Source organism: Psittacula echo (genome assembly GCF_963264785.1).
Source record: "Psittacula echo genome assembly, chromosome: 3".
NCBI lineage: Eukaryota > Metazoa > Chordata > Aves > Psittaciformes > Psittacidae > Psittacula > Psittacula echo.
In genome coordinates, this window is record NC_137736.1 from 71,216,098 (window position 1) to 71,233,150 (window position 17,053).

Here is a 17,053-nt window from a genome sequence, read left to right on the forward strand (position 1 = left end):
CACTGGGAAGTATACCTTTCAGCTAAAAATAACTTGCTCCAAAGGAGATTGCTAGATGTGAAGCATATACTTCTTGTGTGCCACCTTATTTTCTTAAAACTAATATTTTGTCATATACTGGACTTTCATGTTATGAAAAGTGTTTTAATTATATTGAAAGATCATTTTATGTAACTATATGCTTTATGGACAGCTTACATGGATGATTAGATTGTTATGATGTTAAAAGAATGTCTTTTCCATATTAATCTGTTGCTTGTATTAATGAGAGGTCCACAACATAGTATTGGAAGTATCTTTACACCTTCAAGAATTAATTTTTTTTTTTTTCTAAAAAAAGCAATAAACTATGGTACTTCAGTATAATTCAGAAGAAAGGATACTGCACTGGTTCAATTATCCAGTCCCTAAGGTATTTTTAAAGCCAGAAGTGTGGTGCATGTACTACCTAATGTAGTGCCCACCTTATATGTCAGCAAGGAGTGTTACACCAGTCATTGGCTTCAGAGATGCTCAGAATGCAGGGAGACAGTGACTCCCTGGTTGAGCTTCACCTCCCCATCAGGAAGGGAAGCTGAGAAGCAGTTCTGAGCACTGATTGTGCTCAGAAACAAACACTGGTTGTCTTATTCATCCTCAAGCACCACTGGCAGCTACAGAGGAGGCTGAATTTTCTGCTTTCTTTCTGCATGCTTCTGTGACTACAGCAGGCCTCTCCTAGGTAAAGACCCCAAATGTTTCTTTCTCTGCAGGTTTTTCATGGGGAGGTATTTTGCAGAGCTAGATAACACCCGTGATTTCTTAATACAGAAACAGCATGTAGCAAACTATGCCACAGAGTCTTGTTTTCTTTGTACCAAGTACATTATTGTGTTAATGTGCTGTTCCTGGGGGTGTCAGGCACACTAAGCATAGACCTAATATATCACTTTGTGAACATTCTGAATTTGAAGATTCCCTTTATCTGGAAGCTGCATTGTTAATATCTTCAGTTTCTAACACTTTTTTGTTGTGTATTAACCTTCAGTAAGATATCGGCTTGATCCTCTCTGTCTGGAAAGAAAGTACCTTTGATGTCAGGCAAAAGCAAAAGAAAAATGTGTGATAGTTTGGCCTCATTGAGAAGTTTAAGACTCAAGATCCACACTGTGATACCACAATCAAACTTGTATGGCTGAGGGAGAGCACAGTCTTCAGTGTCTGTTCACAATGTAAAATATACAATGTCATGCTCACATTTTTCATACTGAGTTAGATTCTTATTTGTGCTTTAGGCTCGAGCTGCGGTTTCAAAGGTCCTAAGACATCTGGGTTGCAGGCTTATCTGGATTCATATACTTCAATCACCAAAGGCAGTTTGTTGAAATATTTCCATTATTCCCTCTGTTTTTGATACGTACCCCTGGTTTGAAGGGATTTGAAAATGTTACAGGAACAGTTCCATAAATAATGCTGTTTACAAAACATATAGGGGAAGAATTTGACTGAAATGAGTGGAAGTACTGGGACCTTGCCTTGTATTGGTTAGTCTCTTCTGTTGGATGCTTCTGTTATTAAGATAACATAAATGTATGGTCACATTTAATTATAACACTTTATTGCAGGTATATAGGTACATTTATAGAGAGGTAACAGAGAAGAATAAGCATAATAAAAAAAAAAAAAAACAAAACCCCACAATATGGTATAACATCCAAAACAATGATCACTGATGCTGAGAATATTTCTCCCATTTTGTCATCCCTGGAGGAAACCAAAAAGCTCTTCGAATGGGCTAATGGAGCTAGGACTATGTTTACAAGTTGCATATTACAGTTCAGTCAAAGATCAAGCTATTTATTTCTCCTTTTGATCTGGAATAGCGTTTCACCTGACTTCAAAAATTGATATACATTTGTTTATTAAGACAGGTGTTCTGCTTGAGGAATGTGTCGGTAAAACCATATTAATATAATTTGTGAATTGTTAATATGTTTATAATACTCTTCCTTGCAGGCGTTCATGTCAATGTTTCAGATTCTCACACAGGAAGGATGGGTGGATGTCATGGACCAGACACTGAATGCTGTAGGACATATGTGGGCGCCTGTAGTTGCTATTTATTTTATACTATATCATCTTTTTGCTACTCTGGTAAGTCTTCACTTGCAAATAATGCTGTGCTTTTCTTTGTTTTGAATTATTCTTACAGCTCTGGTATTACTTATTTTTCTCAGCTACCTAAAAGTAAATGTGATGCTTATTTACAGCGTAGAGGGGTTTAGAACTAGTACATTCATGTGGTAGAAAGCGGTGGCCTTTGTTCTGATGTGAGATGGTGTTATTCATAAGATTCAAGTCCCGCTGCTAGACTAACAATATAATTGTTAATTGTCTTGTACCTTCACAGTTCTAATGATTGCAGAGTTAACTGAGTGCTTTTATTTATAATGTACTAATGGTTTCCTCAGCTTCCACTGCATTCTCATTGCATCAGTAATTAAAGTGAGAAATGTAAAGCCTCAGGGTATAAACAGTTTACTAGAAATCACTACTTTCCTGTTGCCTGATGCAAAATCAATGCATAGAAAATATATGATATGGTATATCAAGCAATAAAAGGATAAGAACTAATACAGCAGTTCCTGAATGTGTATGGAAATAAGAATTACATCTAAAAAACTTTTGTGTATGCATTTCAAATGAGATGATTATGGTTTGTTATAGAGAAAATGGTAAGGACAACAGCTTTTTGGATATCCTGTATCAATAAGGGCTTGGTACTGTACTTTGAATACCAACACAGAGAAACTACCACATTAAGGGGAATAACCATTTTACGCACCTTTAATTCACTCCTACCTTTGTTCATTTCATATTGGCATTCACTGCAGTTTTTGATGCCCTTCTTTTTTCATTTTCATCATTCCATTTTCAGTCTTTGCTCAGTTGTCCACTTACATAAGGTACTAACTGTATTTATACAACCTCCATTAGCTCCCATCTATTTCTTTTACTTTACAGTATGTCCTGCTTCATTTCTAAAGACTGAATAAACAGACTGTGGGTGCAGCAGGTTCCTTCTTAAGGATTGAAATCTTGACCACTTTATAAATGACAGTAAAGTGCATTTGATGCTCTTAGAGCTGCTTAACCAAATTAAAGTATAAGGCAAACAAATGTATGTAGCAGCAGATATATAGGACATGTAATTGGCTTGCAAGGGTCAGATTCCTTGGGGTCTGGAAATGCAACTTCTCACACTCAGCTGATCTTTTAAAACTCTTGGGGAAGTGAGGATAGAAAGAAAAAGGGGAAGTTAGTTTTGTCATGGATTTGAAAGCAGTTTCTGGTTAGAGAATCTTAATTGCTGTTTTTCTGATTCTTCACCAAAACGTTGACTGAACTAGAATTCATTTTTCTCTTCGATGAGCATTAAGCAAGTCCATAAAGTAAATTGGTGTCAGGCAGCTTCTGTACTAAAAATTCACACCTTAACTGAGAAGTGACTTAGCTATAAGAACAAGTTTGGTGTTCTGCTTTATATTTCATGTTTTGGAAGAGTCATCTGGGACTTTCAATTTGTTTACTCAACACACTTATTTTGCTGTGCACTCTTCAGTACACTATCTTCAGTCCTTTTACAGGGAATTTGCATTTAAGTACATGGTCCTTGCTTTGCTTTTGTGTACACATTTCTTCTCATTCACCTACACAAATTTTACATGGATGAAGAAACTCTGCTAAGACAACTTTGCAGAATTACCTGGCCTTACAAAGTCATTAGTTTCAGTTCTGAGAGTTTCCTCAGACCCTGAATAAGAAAAGCTATGTAGGACAGAGTTATCTGGAAGCAAAAGAAGCATAAAGGAAGAAAATAATGTGGAATTGGTAAAGGAGCATGACCTGCTACTAAAACCAGAAAAGAAGAATTCTAAGAATAAGCAGCTGTCAGTGAGTAACAAGAGTGAAGTCAAATGAAGAAATTGCTTTCACCAGCCAGAAGAGGGGGAGGATTAGAATAGAGAAGTAATAATTGCAGGCATTTGGCAAAGAAGACTGTAGAGCCTTGGAAAGAAATTAACAGGTTTCACATTAGAAGGCAAAGAAAAGTCAAAGCTCAAAAACCAAAGCCTCTTTTGGAAGCAAGGACTGTTATTAGTGGGGATGGCAGTGGAGGAAGTTAAACAACAAGTGTGCGTTTAACTTTTGTGGTACACCATCTTTGATATTTGTTGAATTAAGAGGGAGTTAATGGATGTCTTGATGCCTAGATACATATCTGTGCGTGAAGCAGCAAGACTGTAATGGGTGACCTATTTAGTGAGTGCTGTACTTTTTAGTGTGAAACTGTACTTCCTTCACTAGTATGCTCTGAGCTGCAGGTACTGCAGTATCAGAGACTGTATAAAGTATCTGCAGAAGAAAAACACCATATTGTAAAACCCTGACAGAATGATAGCAAAAATGTTCATCAGCAATTAGAGATCAAAATATTTTGTGCTGGGGATTACCTGTTTTATCAGAATTCTGTCTTGCTTTGCCATTCTTCCAGGCCATCTACTGTTTATAGTAGTCGGATCATAGAAAACTGCATGAGGTACTCTTTAGTATATGGCACAGAATTTGTCTTTTCAAACAGCTGCTGGAAATTCTACGTATTGCTAAAGCCAATTTCCTATCAAAAGAACATTTCTTTTTCTGAATACTGACATTTATAAATTTATGGGTGGGTCCTTCCTGTGTCTTCTGTACCTTTATAGTTCGTGGAGGGAAAGGAAATCTTGTTCTTAGTTCTAGACACCAAGTTCAGATGCAGTTTGAGGTCCAGGTGCCTTATCTGATATACTAAGCTACTTAAATTTAATCTGTTATATAGGTAGGGAACAATTTTCCAGCGTCATTGAACAACAGGTAAACTTAGACTATATTTACAACATTGGTGGATAAAAATGTCTGCTCTGCTTGTCACTCAATGTTCCAAGACCACAGAAATATTTTAGGCTTGTAACTCTTCAAAAAAAAAAAAAGCTTAGATTCATTCTGATGTCTCTAGGAGACTGGTGCTTACTGTAGGAGCTCAGTATGAGGATATTTGCCTTGAACCTCAGAGACTAAAACCTTGGTAGTTGCTGACAGCTGTAAAGCTATGTATGTACACATTAACTGCCTTGGGATGTAAGTTGTCTGAGGATATGTGCTGAACCGTGGTATCCTCCTCACCTAGTCTTTGCTCTCCTAGTTCTGTCTCCTCCTCAGCTGTGTCACGTTTTCAGCTTCTTTGGCCTCTACACAAGGAAAATATAATAATCTGATAGACACTTTCTTTCCCCTGGGATTCTTCATGAACATGTATGAGTGTCCTATACTGTGGCTCCCAATGCATGCAAATAATGAGGCAGCTTACTTTTCCTCTGGAGTTAGCTACTTTGCACAAAGGCACTCCAAACATTAAACAAGTTACTAGTAGTAAAATAAATGAGTGTTAGGTGGCCTCTGTGCTAAAAATTCACACCTAAATTGAAAAGCACCTCAGCTTTAGGAGCTGTTTCAGGATTCTGCTTTGTGGTGGTGTTTTTTTTTTTTATTTCTTATTAATTTAATTTTATTTTCATGTGAAATACATTCTAACGGGTATATTGTTAAACACACATAATGCATTGGTCATAAAACTTAGAATGCAAAATTTTTACATTTCATATAATAATTTTATGATAAGGAAAAAAGGATTTACTACTTGCAAAATGGCTAGCAGACATATAGTAGCAGGTGATATTGGTTAAACAGATGTCAAAGGCAAGACTCTCATTTACAACAGTAGAGCCCTCATTTTTCCATGTCATTTCATAGTGCTTCTTAAGAAAAATAAGACAAGGTTTAACAAATAATTTGCAATTGTTTTGTAGATTCTACTCAGCTTGTTTGTTGCTGTTATTTTGGACAACTTGGAACTTGATGAAGATCTGAAGAAACTTAAACAAGTAAGAACATGTTTTTGTTGTGCTTGGAAGTAGTTTCAATGAAGTATTACTTTACTGGTGGTTTTAGGGTTAAAGATGGGAAAATTCTTAATCAAAATGAACAAAAGAGTAGATGTTGAAGGGAATAGCAGAATTTTGTTAGCTAGTTGACCAGCACACCATGTGAGAGAGAAATCAAGATGTAAAAGAGGTTTAGAAATTAGTTTAAATATTAGATGAAAGTTAGTTTAGATCACAGATACATAATTAAAATAATTTTCAAATCATAGCTAGGTCATCTTTTTGTTTATAATCTAGTGAAATAGGTGGTGGGGGAGAGAGGGGTTGGATCAGATGATCTTTAAAGGTCCCTTCCTATGCAAACCATTCCATGATTCTATAGCTTCATGAGCACACCATGGAACCATTGTGGGGGAAAGTACTGGCAAGGGTCCACACACAGGAAGCAACAGAGGTTCAACCTAACTAGGTTGAATATGTTAGATGAGTGCTAAAGACACTTGCAAAGTTAGCTTGCTTGCTTGATTCTTCAGATTTGGGGGCCAAGATTACCAAGAAGCCATTCTCTCAGACTTGAAACCCCAAATGACAATCACATAAACCAAATTTAACTAGAGAGTTCATGCTGGCCATTCTGACCTTGTGCACAAACCACAAGGTATTTGTAGCTTTTACATAACACATAGCTGCCTTTAATCTGTGCAAAGGGGAGCAAAATCATCAACATTTGCCTATTTCATGCATGAAATAGAAAATTAAGAGCATAATATGTGGGAACCTCTTTTGTATATTTGGGTTATAGCCTTCTTTCACCTATGATTTGCTGGTTTTGATCTTCTTTCAGGTGCATCAGCAATTGTTGTAGAATTATATTCTTTCAATTCTTGAAAAATAATCACAGACAATTTAGTTATTTTACATTGAACTGTTACATTGAAACTAATGTGCCAAATAACCATTCTCTTATTTTACCTTGTAATTATTTTTCTTCTAGTTTTAAAACTAAAGTGATGCATTTATTCATTTATTTTGTTTGTATTTGTTGTTTTCATTTTCTACATACTTCTCATTTGTGGATTTAAAGACTGTTTCACATATACTCACTGAATATGTAGAAGTCAAGCTAATAATGCTCCCCAGTCTTCTATTTTACTTCAAGGCACTGACAAATAAGAATATTATATTGTTACTTTGAATTCATCAGTAGAGAATTCAATACAGAAATCAATTTTGCTTTTGTTGTTGCAGCATTAAATCAGTTTGTATTGCAAATTTAAGTAAGTTAAAAGGGCAAGTATTTTCTGCCATAAAGACATATAAATACTGGATTTCAATTAATCATCTCAGATAAGTGAAATGAGAGCTCTTATAGATGATTTTGGGATGGCCAGACAGTCTTGAGTATGCAAACTGAGTAGACCAGTCAAGTTTATTCACTTTTCTCCTTACCAGTCTCAAGAGGTAAAATTGTCTGAAGTGAAAATGGCTCAGATGTATGGTAAGCAATGTTATGCCATACTGATAATTTTACAGAAAATTTTCATGATGTCTGCATGAGTTAGGAGCACAAATCAACTTTCTGATGTGAGGAGCCTAAGATATGAAATCCTGTGGCTTTTCTGTGAAACTTAACATCTTCAGTTCACAAACCACTTTAGCAGTCTACAGCTTTGCTTACAAAATGGCCACAACATGGCTTTGTGTTTTAGCAGTCCACCCTGAAATGGTGAACAAAGTGCAATGATGAGAGGCCACCAATTGCAATGCTTGCCACTGTGTCAGCCTGACATCTTGTCAGCCTGGTAGAAAACCTGTCTCCATAATAGCAGTAGAGCACACTCAAGTAAAAGACATAAACAATTTTAATAGAGTCCCTCAACTTCTTAGCTTTGAGACTGGCAGCAGTGTAACTCCATGAGTATGGTGCTGGGCCAGAGTAAAACCTCTGTTTAATTGACCAGACCTTCTAATTACCCTCCAGTGTGTGTGGCACCATGATGACACTGACAGTCTGTTTCCATGACCCAAGTGGGTTTTTAACCAGAGCACAGCACTGCCATTGGACATACCAGTTTGTTTGATCAGCATAGTGGTATATGCATTATATGCCATTATGATCTATAAAGATATCCAAGGTGGCTGACACTGATTCACTTGTACTGATGCTTTTCAAATGTTGCTTTAAACAGCAGTGTCTCTTCAAAGACTCAGTACTACTGAATGTATTCCCTTCTGGTATTTTATCCAAATTAATGTTATAGGAAGTGTTACATATTTTTAAAATGCCTAAGGTAAAAGGAGATAAGAGGTTCATTCTTGGAGCTAAATCATATGGAATTACTGGAATGATTTTACAACTGATGAAGTATCTAGAACAGAAAAGGTTTTCTATGGGGTAAATGCGATGGCATCGCAGACTCAGTGCTGACAGTGACTGTGCACTATTATACTGAAATATTGGTTGTCTTATCTCAGAAGATGTAGCAGAAGGAATTTTTAATTCAATGATATTTTGAATTCTCTGCTAAAAAAAAAGAGAAAAAGGACTGTAAGAAGAGGGAAGATTGTGAGCTAATCTTTATGTTTTAATCAAGATCATTTCTATAAAGAAATAGATCTGTATTGCTGCACAGGAAAATTTTTGGCATCTATAATTAAAAGCTGAATAATGTTCTAAGGCAGGAATCAAATAATTCAGATTGTTAATATTAGAGACATTGATTGGTTGAAAACGGTGAAACTGTAATGCTCTCAAAAATATTTCTATCTTTATGTTTGCATTTTTTCCCTGCCTTCAATCGCTGTAAAGCTTGAGGCCCAGGGCATTTTCAGATGATGAAATACTGAATGGTTTTCAAGGAAGAGAGAATATATTTAGGCCAGAAATCACACCTAGCTAATAATCCCTTTTGGGATGTGTCCTTCTTAATTATGACTTAATTTCTTTTTTGGAACTTCGTAAGAAATATATTGTTACTTATCTCTCAGATTATTGGGAAAGGTCTAATTAGTTAATATTTGCAATGGACTCTAAAATGTAAAATGATATGTAAACACTTGATTAATGTTGGTTCAGTAAATGTGTTTAAATATTAATAAATCAAAGCAAAAATATATTAAATGGCTAGGAAATGATATGTAATACTGTAATATAATGTATTTAAAAGCTAGTAAGCTTTTAGAATTAAATTTACCAGTGCAAATTTAGTTAAGGATATACATCATGATTCAGTTTTTAATTACATCATTATTCTTCCAAAAAGTCTGGCTTCATTTAGTGCGAAGAGTAAATAGAACTCACTTTAATAACCCACTAGTCAATATCTTTTCTCTTTACTGTACCGTGTGTGATCCCTGTGCGTTATTTATTGCACTGTATTCAAGCTTTGTTATGAAGACAAAACTATTACTCTCCATCCTGACTTTTTAATGGTACCTCTCATAAGTATCTAGAACAAACATAAAACTTGTAAAAGATTAACTTAAGTGATTTACTTAGCACCACAGGCACACATAGGAATACAATCTGTTTTTCCAAGACACCATTCAGCTGTTTTAAGACCAGAATTATTACACATAGTCTTAGAGTTACATTCTTTTGCAATATATCTCCCATCTTCTGCCACAGGTCATCATTTCATCTGTGTCTGTCATGATAGTTGAAGTCAAGTGAAAAAGGGTTGTAGCTCATAGTCACCACCTATCTGTGCAAAAAACTAGATTCTCTGCAGCAATCCAAGCTGACCCTAACAGGCTCCCTAACCTCCAGGTATTAGGTTGATCCTGTCCATATTCCCATGAGGCCCCTTTCTGTGGTGTTTGGTGCATCAGTTATGCAGATGATACTGATCTGAGACACAGGAAATATATCAGCTATAGTCTTAAATTCCTTCTCTTTTATTCCCCTCTCCTTTTTCCCCATAAACTGTTTCCCCAAAGTTAAAAAGAAACTGAAAGCATTACTTTGATGTCTTTGAATTTTAGAAATTCAACACTCTTAACAGATTGTAAAGCATGACTTTCCTTTACAGCAGCTGTGTTAACTTTTCCCTTTATATTTTCCACATATTTACTTATTCTATTGTTACTACATTTCTATCAATTTGCCTAGATAGGAAGTCAGAATGATTAGTTTCTCATTTCCCACACTGTATCTTGAAGACCTTTTTTGAAGTTAGTCACATTTACCACTTTCCTTTCTCTAGCTACCAAATTTATTTAGGTGACAAGTTATTCAGCACCACTAGTATGTCAGCATTGTTATCTCTGAGATCCTTTAGAAGTCCTGAGTGAGTGTTATCAGGTCTGGAGAGAAACAAATTGACCTTGTGTCAGTTATCTTCCAAAAGCTTTTCTCCTGACATTTTTGTTGATTAGTCTTTGGCACAGTTTAGGGTCCTCTTTGACCTCCTCTGTGGTCAACACTATTCATTTTGCTTTCTTGCTTTGGTTTTATTTTCCTGAACACTCTTGATTAACGGACTGATGTCTCTTTCAGACTCTCTGCAGATTACGCTGCTTTCTCTATGTTCTTCAAAGCTTCCTTACTAGATTTTATTTCTGTACAAAGCAGTCCCTTAAAAATCTTTAATGATCTGCTGTATTACTGTTTTATTTTAAAAATTGTCAGAATGCATGCTTTTCCTCCTCTATTCTTTGCTCTAGCATATGGCTTCCCTTTCTGAAACATATCCATTTACTTTTGAAAGCCTTCTTTGCACTCTCGTTGACCTTGCTGGCCTTCTTTACCTTCTTGAAGTTTTTCTGTAGGTGGTAGATGTATTCTGTGCTTCTAAAGCTGGATATTTAATAAGACCGTACAGCCCCCTCCCAGTTTCTGTTATTTGGCTGTTCCTTTAAATTTCTTTTCAAAAGCTTCATGATTTTATGTAATTCATTTGTAATTTAAATTCAATGTAGTAGATGGTTTTAACCTTCTACTTGTAGAAAAAATCTGAATTTAAGAGCATTTTTATCACTGTTACAGAACAGCTTTTTGATATTTATGTCATGAGCAAGACCTTGCTCAGTACTAAACCATGAGATGCTTCTTCACTTAGGTATTCTCTGACTGTATGTTTCACTGAGGACTCACTTCTGAGTAAATCTCTTTGTTTTACCTTCCCTAAACATACATGAGGGTAAACAAGGCTTGCCACTATTCTTACTCTTGTCTTTAGGCCTTTCATACTACTTTGCATATTGAAATTACTTTCTAATCCTCATTGACATGTATATAGAATATTTCTTCCGGTTAGTCATGCAGCTTCATTGCAGAGAGTTCCTATGCTGGTTTTGTATGCATTTACCTAATTCATTTTATTGACTGTAGATTTTCTGTAACTAGTAACACTGGTGCAGTGTACTGTAAAGTCTGGATAATATCATAGAATCATAGAACAGTTTGGGTTGGAAGAGACCTTCAAAAGTGATCTAGTCCAACCCCCCACAATAAGCAGGGAAAATATGTTGCCTGATTCTGCATATTCTGATCCTGTATGATCCTACTGCTTGTTACTTCAGCCAAGTTTCTGAGATGTATTCTGTGTCAACACTGTGGATTTTTTAACAGGAATTCTAGTTCAATCATGTTATTTTTTGGGACCTACTATTAGTATAAAAGCCTGTATAGGTGTTGTTCTTGCCTAGTTTTATGTCCCCTCCTTTAGAAGGCTTTATTTCTTGCATTTTTCTGTTTCCTATCAGAATCTTGTAAACTTTTAGGATTCCTATAGCCTCATTCCGTACAGAGAAACTCACTTTTACCTTGCTGATTTTTCTATTTTGGGCTTACTTTACTGTTTTAGTACCTACTCCCTGAAATAGCTTTTGCAGCCACTGAAGTTAATTAAAAATGGTACAGAGTTTTAAACACCTGGGTAGAATTCATCCCACTTCACTAATACATTACAAAGTTGTTTATGCAGTTTGAAATATTCATACAGGTTTCCTTCTCTAGTCCTTGAAGAGTAGACATACTTTTGGAGGGCAATTTTTAGAGACATACATTTCGTTTGTAGGGTGGCTACAAGCAAATTTGAAGCCAACCATGAGATTATCCTCAGGCACCTCTAGCCATACGAATCATCTTTCCTTCTCCTGCAGCCTAGTTTGTAGTTTACAGCAGTGACACTTGTATGACAGTATTCTCAAGTGTATATCCAAGCTTCCCTTGTACAATACAAAGTTGATCCCTTCTAAGCCTACAAAATTTAAGAATAAATATTGGTGGATTAATGACAAAAAAAACCACAAAAGGTAGAGATAAATGATTGGTTTTCATAATAGAGAAAAGGTACTAGTACGGGGTCCATTGTCATCTTGCCTGGGATCTGTGCTGATCAGTATTCATAAGTTATCTAGAAAATGGGGTGACTAGTGAGATGACAGAGTTTGCTAATGTTGCAGAGTAAGCAAAGGCATATAAAATTAAAACTGACTGTGAGGTATTTATATTTTATGGCAGAGAAATAAAATTACAGATAAATGTAATGTCAGTAAATGCACACAGAGAAGCAGCTTACTAGATACCTGAATGTAGGCTTTAATTAAGCTATCACCAGTCCAAGAAGATTTTTGAATCATCATATATATCGACTATCAAGTCAGTTCAGTGCTTACCAAAAAAGAAGACAAACACATTTCTAAAAACAATTAGAGAAGATTGTTAGGCAGAAGTGAAAACTATATGGTTCTGCCATATACATCCAAGATGCTTCCATGTCTTGAATACTGCATGCAGGTAAGATCACTCTATCTTTTTAAAAATAAGAGATAACAAACCTAAAAAAGGTATAGACAACAATCATGAGTATAATCTTCAGCTTGCAAATGAGGTGACTGAGAAGAAGGCTATGACAGAGTTAGATGAAATCACAAAAGGTGTGAGAAGTTGACTAGAAGGCTATTTTACTTCTACTGTAAGAAAATGAAAGGGCACTCCATCAAATCAAATTGGTTTGATTTTAAGACAAATTAATAGAATAAAAATCCTGTTAGGGGATTCAGTCCCAGAGGTTGCTGAAGCTAGGAAAGCAAACAGAAAGTAAAATTATTCTGTATTTGATCTGTTCTTACCTTTCAGACACCTTCCGCTGGTCCTCGCCAGAGGCATGGTACTGGTGAGATGGACCTTTGATCTAATCCAGTGCAGTCATTCTTACACCCCTAATGTTCTATAATCTGAATGGGATTTCAGAAGCTATTTGCAAATAACATAGGGATGAACCCATTGGTGGCTAAAACCATATGCGCTGCCACTTTACTGAGTTGTATTTCCGCAAGAGAAAGAGCAAACATCTCAAGCATCTCTGAGTATAAGCAGTGGCCTAACTTCCTTGGCCGTGTAACCTTACTTCTGTAATACTACTTCCTGGAATTACACTGTTTAATTGCGTATAATTTTAACAGTGTTAAAATACAAAATGTTCTTGATCTGCCTTACGCTTATGATAACAACCCCAGCTTACCTCACTAACTTTGGAGGGTTTATCTTACAGCTTATATCAGCAAAGATTATTGTGACCCTATTTTACTACTGAAGAACCAAAGCTGAAGAAGTGAAATCTCTAGAGTCATACATAAATTCCCAGCACAGTGAGGAATGAAACAGACCCCTCAAGTCAATCATGAGGAACAGCCATCCACTTTAAATTGTTGAAATCTCACATAAGCATAGTTTTGCTGCTTCAAAGGAATATTCCCTTAAGGAAGATCACATTCCTGTCATATCACATGTGTGCTGTCAGTGCTCACTACATGAGGACAGATGGCATTCATTACTAAAAATATTTTCCCAATACATTCCTAATTTCTTACTACCTAGCAACAGCAAATTTTGCAGGAATAAACAGTAGGGACATTAATCTTCTAATTTAATTAAATTCTCACTCTCACCAGTGATTCAGAAGATACGTGTCAGATGTACATGCTCCTTTCCCTCCAGTTCTACTCCTTACCACAAAATAAAGACAAGATTTTTTTCCCCCTAAATCTGTATCAAAGCAGCAAATGCAGGAGGCTGCACATGTATATGGATCTACTTACAGTATATATATTTTAGAAGTCCTGTATCTAGAATTATATTATTTTACCTCTGTACTTTAACCATGTTCATTTCATCTTTTTTAAATCTAACTTGCAACTGTTTGATGTTGAAAACAGGAACTTTCATTAACAAAGAAGCTTGGCCATAGCGGTAGCTTCTTTACTGGTTTTCTCTGTTGAGATAGATTTGTGTTTTCAACAATGATTGGTGTTTGAAGAGCTCAGTTTGATGCCAGTGGTCCAGGGTTGCGTTTTGAAATGCTTGGAAGCTTTGCAAAAAAAGCAGCAGTTCAAGTTAGTGGTCTTAACAGGACTTTCACAGCAAAAGCGTAAAAGGAAACCATTAGGTGGCAATCTGGCTGATAAGAAGGAGCAATTGCAATAGAAGAAAGTTAATTAGGAGTTGGGTGCCATCAAAAATGGCACAACTACCATGGAATATGGTTCCATAATACTCTTTTTTGGTGGTGGTTATGGGGGCATGGGGAGGTCTATACTAGGGTCCACTACCACCTAATCGTCCAGAACTACAGCAGCAGGTTACAGAGGTCCTTTAAAAGAATTTCAAACAAATAAATAAATTAACAAGTATAAATAAATAAATAAGTATTCATTTTTAGGTTTTAATCCATCTTGTCTTAAAATCTACCCTTTTTTTTAATGGGTTTGTTGTCAGGGAAACAGAGCAATTAACACCTTCTTTTCACTAAGCAGTTACTTTTGCTTCTTCAGTACTTCAGTTAGAAAATCCCTGATTTATAATGAAACTTTAGGCCTCCTGCTATCTAAAGGAAGAAGTGATGGGTTTTGATTCAAGTATTCAAGATAATTCTAGAACAAATATTCTAAATACGAACTTGACACTGCTCCCCTTTCATGCAAGAATACGTATATGAAATTTTGGTTAATGTCAGTCAAGACAAAGCAAGTCAGTCTATAAAGAGATAGTGATGAGTCCTTTTACATTTTTCTCTAAAGTAAAATTAATTTTAATAAAAGATTCAAATCAGACATTTTAAGTAGAATGAAATATTTTTTTCAGTGTTAAAGGACTCTGATCACCACAGCATCCTGATGATTTTAGGAGGGTCACAGATTCTCTGTTGCTCATAGAGTTGGGATTTTTATTAAACTAAACCAGTATTCACATGCCATACAATTCAAACTTACATCCCCAGAGCAAACATAAAATTTCCTTTTTGTGATTGCTGTAATATTCAGGTTGGTTTGTCTGTAAGCTGAAGAGAAGCAGCACAATTTGTACCTTTGATCTTAAATTCATGTGCAATCAATTGTTGATTATGCAATTACTACTTTGATGCAGTTAAAAAATATTTCTAGTATCCGTGCTTTTCATATCTAACTCAGAGATTCACATTTTTAATCTGTGTAAATCTACCAAGAATAAAAAACTTCACGCGCTGCAAAAAATGCAGTTATTTTTAAGGAAGAGGTGAAAGTGTCTTCTGACATACACTGGAAAAAAATAAGTTGTGAGAATTCTGTGTGCTTATGCAGTAAGCAGCGTAACAAAAGTTTTAATACTTTTGAGATTAAACCAGCACTTGGGAGTTTAGAAGCAACTCTTCTCAAGTTTCAGAACAATTACATATACAGAAAAAAATTCTTTTAGATAAAGGTTGGCATTTTCCGAAGCCTCAAAGGGTAGAATTCATGTCATCTTGTTCACTATGCAATAAGTTAGATATGTAGTCTAAAGTTGTCATCTGTGCTCACCTGTTGGTCATAGTTGCCCTCCATGGAATAATTCACCCCATCCAACTTGGGTGTTCTCTTTTTTGTTACAGAGGGAGCCTAGACAGCTTATTAGGCAAAATGCCCAATTTTCATGATAAGGGTAAATTACACGAATCTCTAACTTTAATGGATTAGGAACTCATACTTCATTGGCATTTATTCATATGTGTGCCTTTACTGAGGCCAGTAATGTAATCACGGTGTGTAACACTAGGCATCTTAATACCCTAGGCTGGGATCTTAATTTAGGTCAGGGATTTAGATAATAATGGCAAGAAAGAAGGATAAAAGTAAACATTCAAGGCTGGTCATCTCTCTTCACTCAAAGCAGAGAACGAATTACTTGTTTGTGAATTTAGCTTCACAAAATAGCAGGTCACCTGCATTGGCACTTCATTTAGTTTTGTAAAGGTATGTGGTGCAAATCCAACAGGATCTTTGTAGAAGTTCCTGGCTTTCACCTACATTGGGTGAGAAGGAAATGGCTCACCTGTGGAGCAAAAGGCGTGCTCAGAGGAAAAGGGAGTGTGGTCTGTGTGAAACCATTCACCATTTGCTATGAAAATATGTCACTAATGTCTATCTCACACATTTTAATGTATCCTTCTAAGTTTTTGTAGTTATGTTTGGTCTTGAAAGGCAAAGATACAACTACTGATTCTTTTTCACACAGTTAGTGCAGTCTTTCGTTTACATGAGATCATACATTTGTTACTGCCTGTAGTCACTACTCCATGATCATTGTCAAAGGAATTTGCCCATCCTCCCATTGCTGGAAATTTGCAAAACCATCTACTTATTAAAAGAGCCAGAATTTCATGGATGCAGCACTCATTTGCTTGAAACCTTTCAAGATGTGTCTCCTTTCAAGTTGGCGCTTACTCTGCAAATGATCACTACTATCTTCTGGACTGAAACATCCTAATAATAATTGATTATCAGTGTTTCTGTGTCCAAGGCATATGCTTATTGCTGAAATCTGATATGAGAGAAAGCTTTCATTCAAACTAGGTTTCCAATATGGAAGTTACACTGGCAAAGAGATAACAATGAGCAGTACACTTACTGTTTCCAGAACAAAATGCAGAAATCAGGTCTGCAGACTAACCTTCTGTTAGTTCTTCTGTCTCTCTCACACATAGCATGTTTCTACTTTCAGTGCTGGGGGTGGTTACAAATTTCAACACATTTTCTGATTTAGGGTTTTTTTTGTTGTCATTCTGTTGAAATCAGATGAAAAGTAAGAAAAGGTTTTGCTAGCGACCTCTTAAGTATACATTCATGATGTT

At 35.9% G+C, this 17,053-nt stretch overlaps 1 protein-coding gene across 2 annotated transcripts in view; it reads left to right on the forward strand.

Moving 5' to 3' along the window:
* NALCN (sodium leak channel, non-selective) overlaps positions 1 to 17,053 on the forward strand; it is a gene marked incomplete at its 3' end in the record, with an annotated part of 227,293 nt that overhangs the window by 124,177 nt on the left and 86,063 nt on the right. For both annotated transcript variants that reach the window (XM_080612623.1, XM_080612624.1), the window contains 2 exons: positions 1,996 to 2,133; positions 5,886 to 5,960. In XM_080612623.1, the coding sequence (XP_080468749.1) occupies positions 1,996 to 2,133; positions 5,886 to 5,960 (213 nt within the window). The remainder of the gene's footprint in view (positions 1 to 1,995; positions 2,134 to 5,885; positions 5,961 to 17,053) is intronic.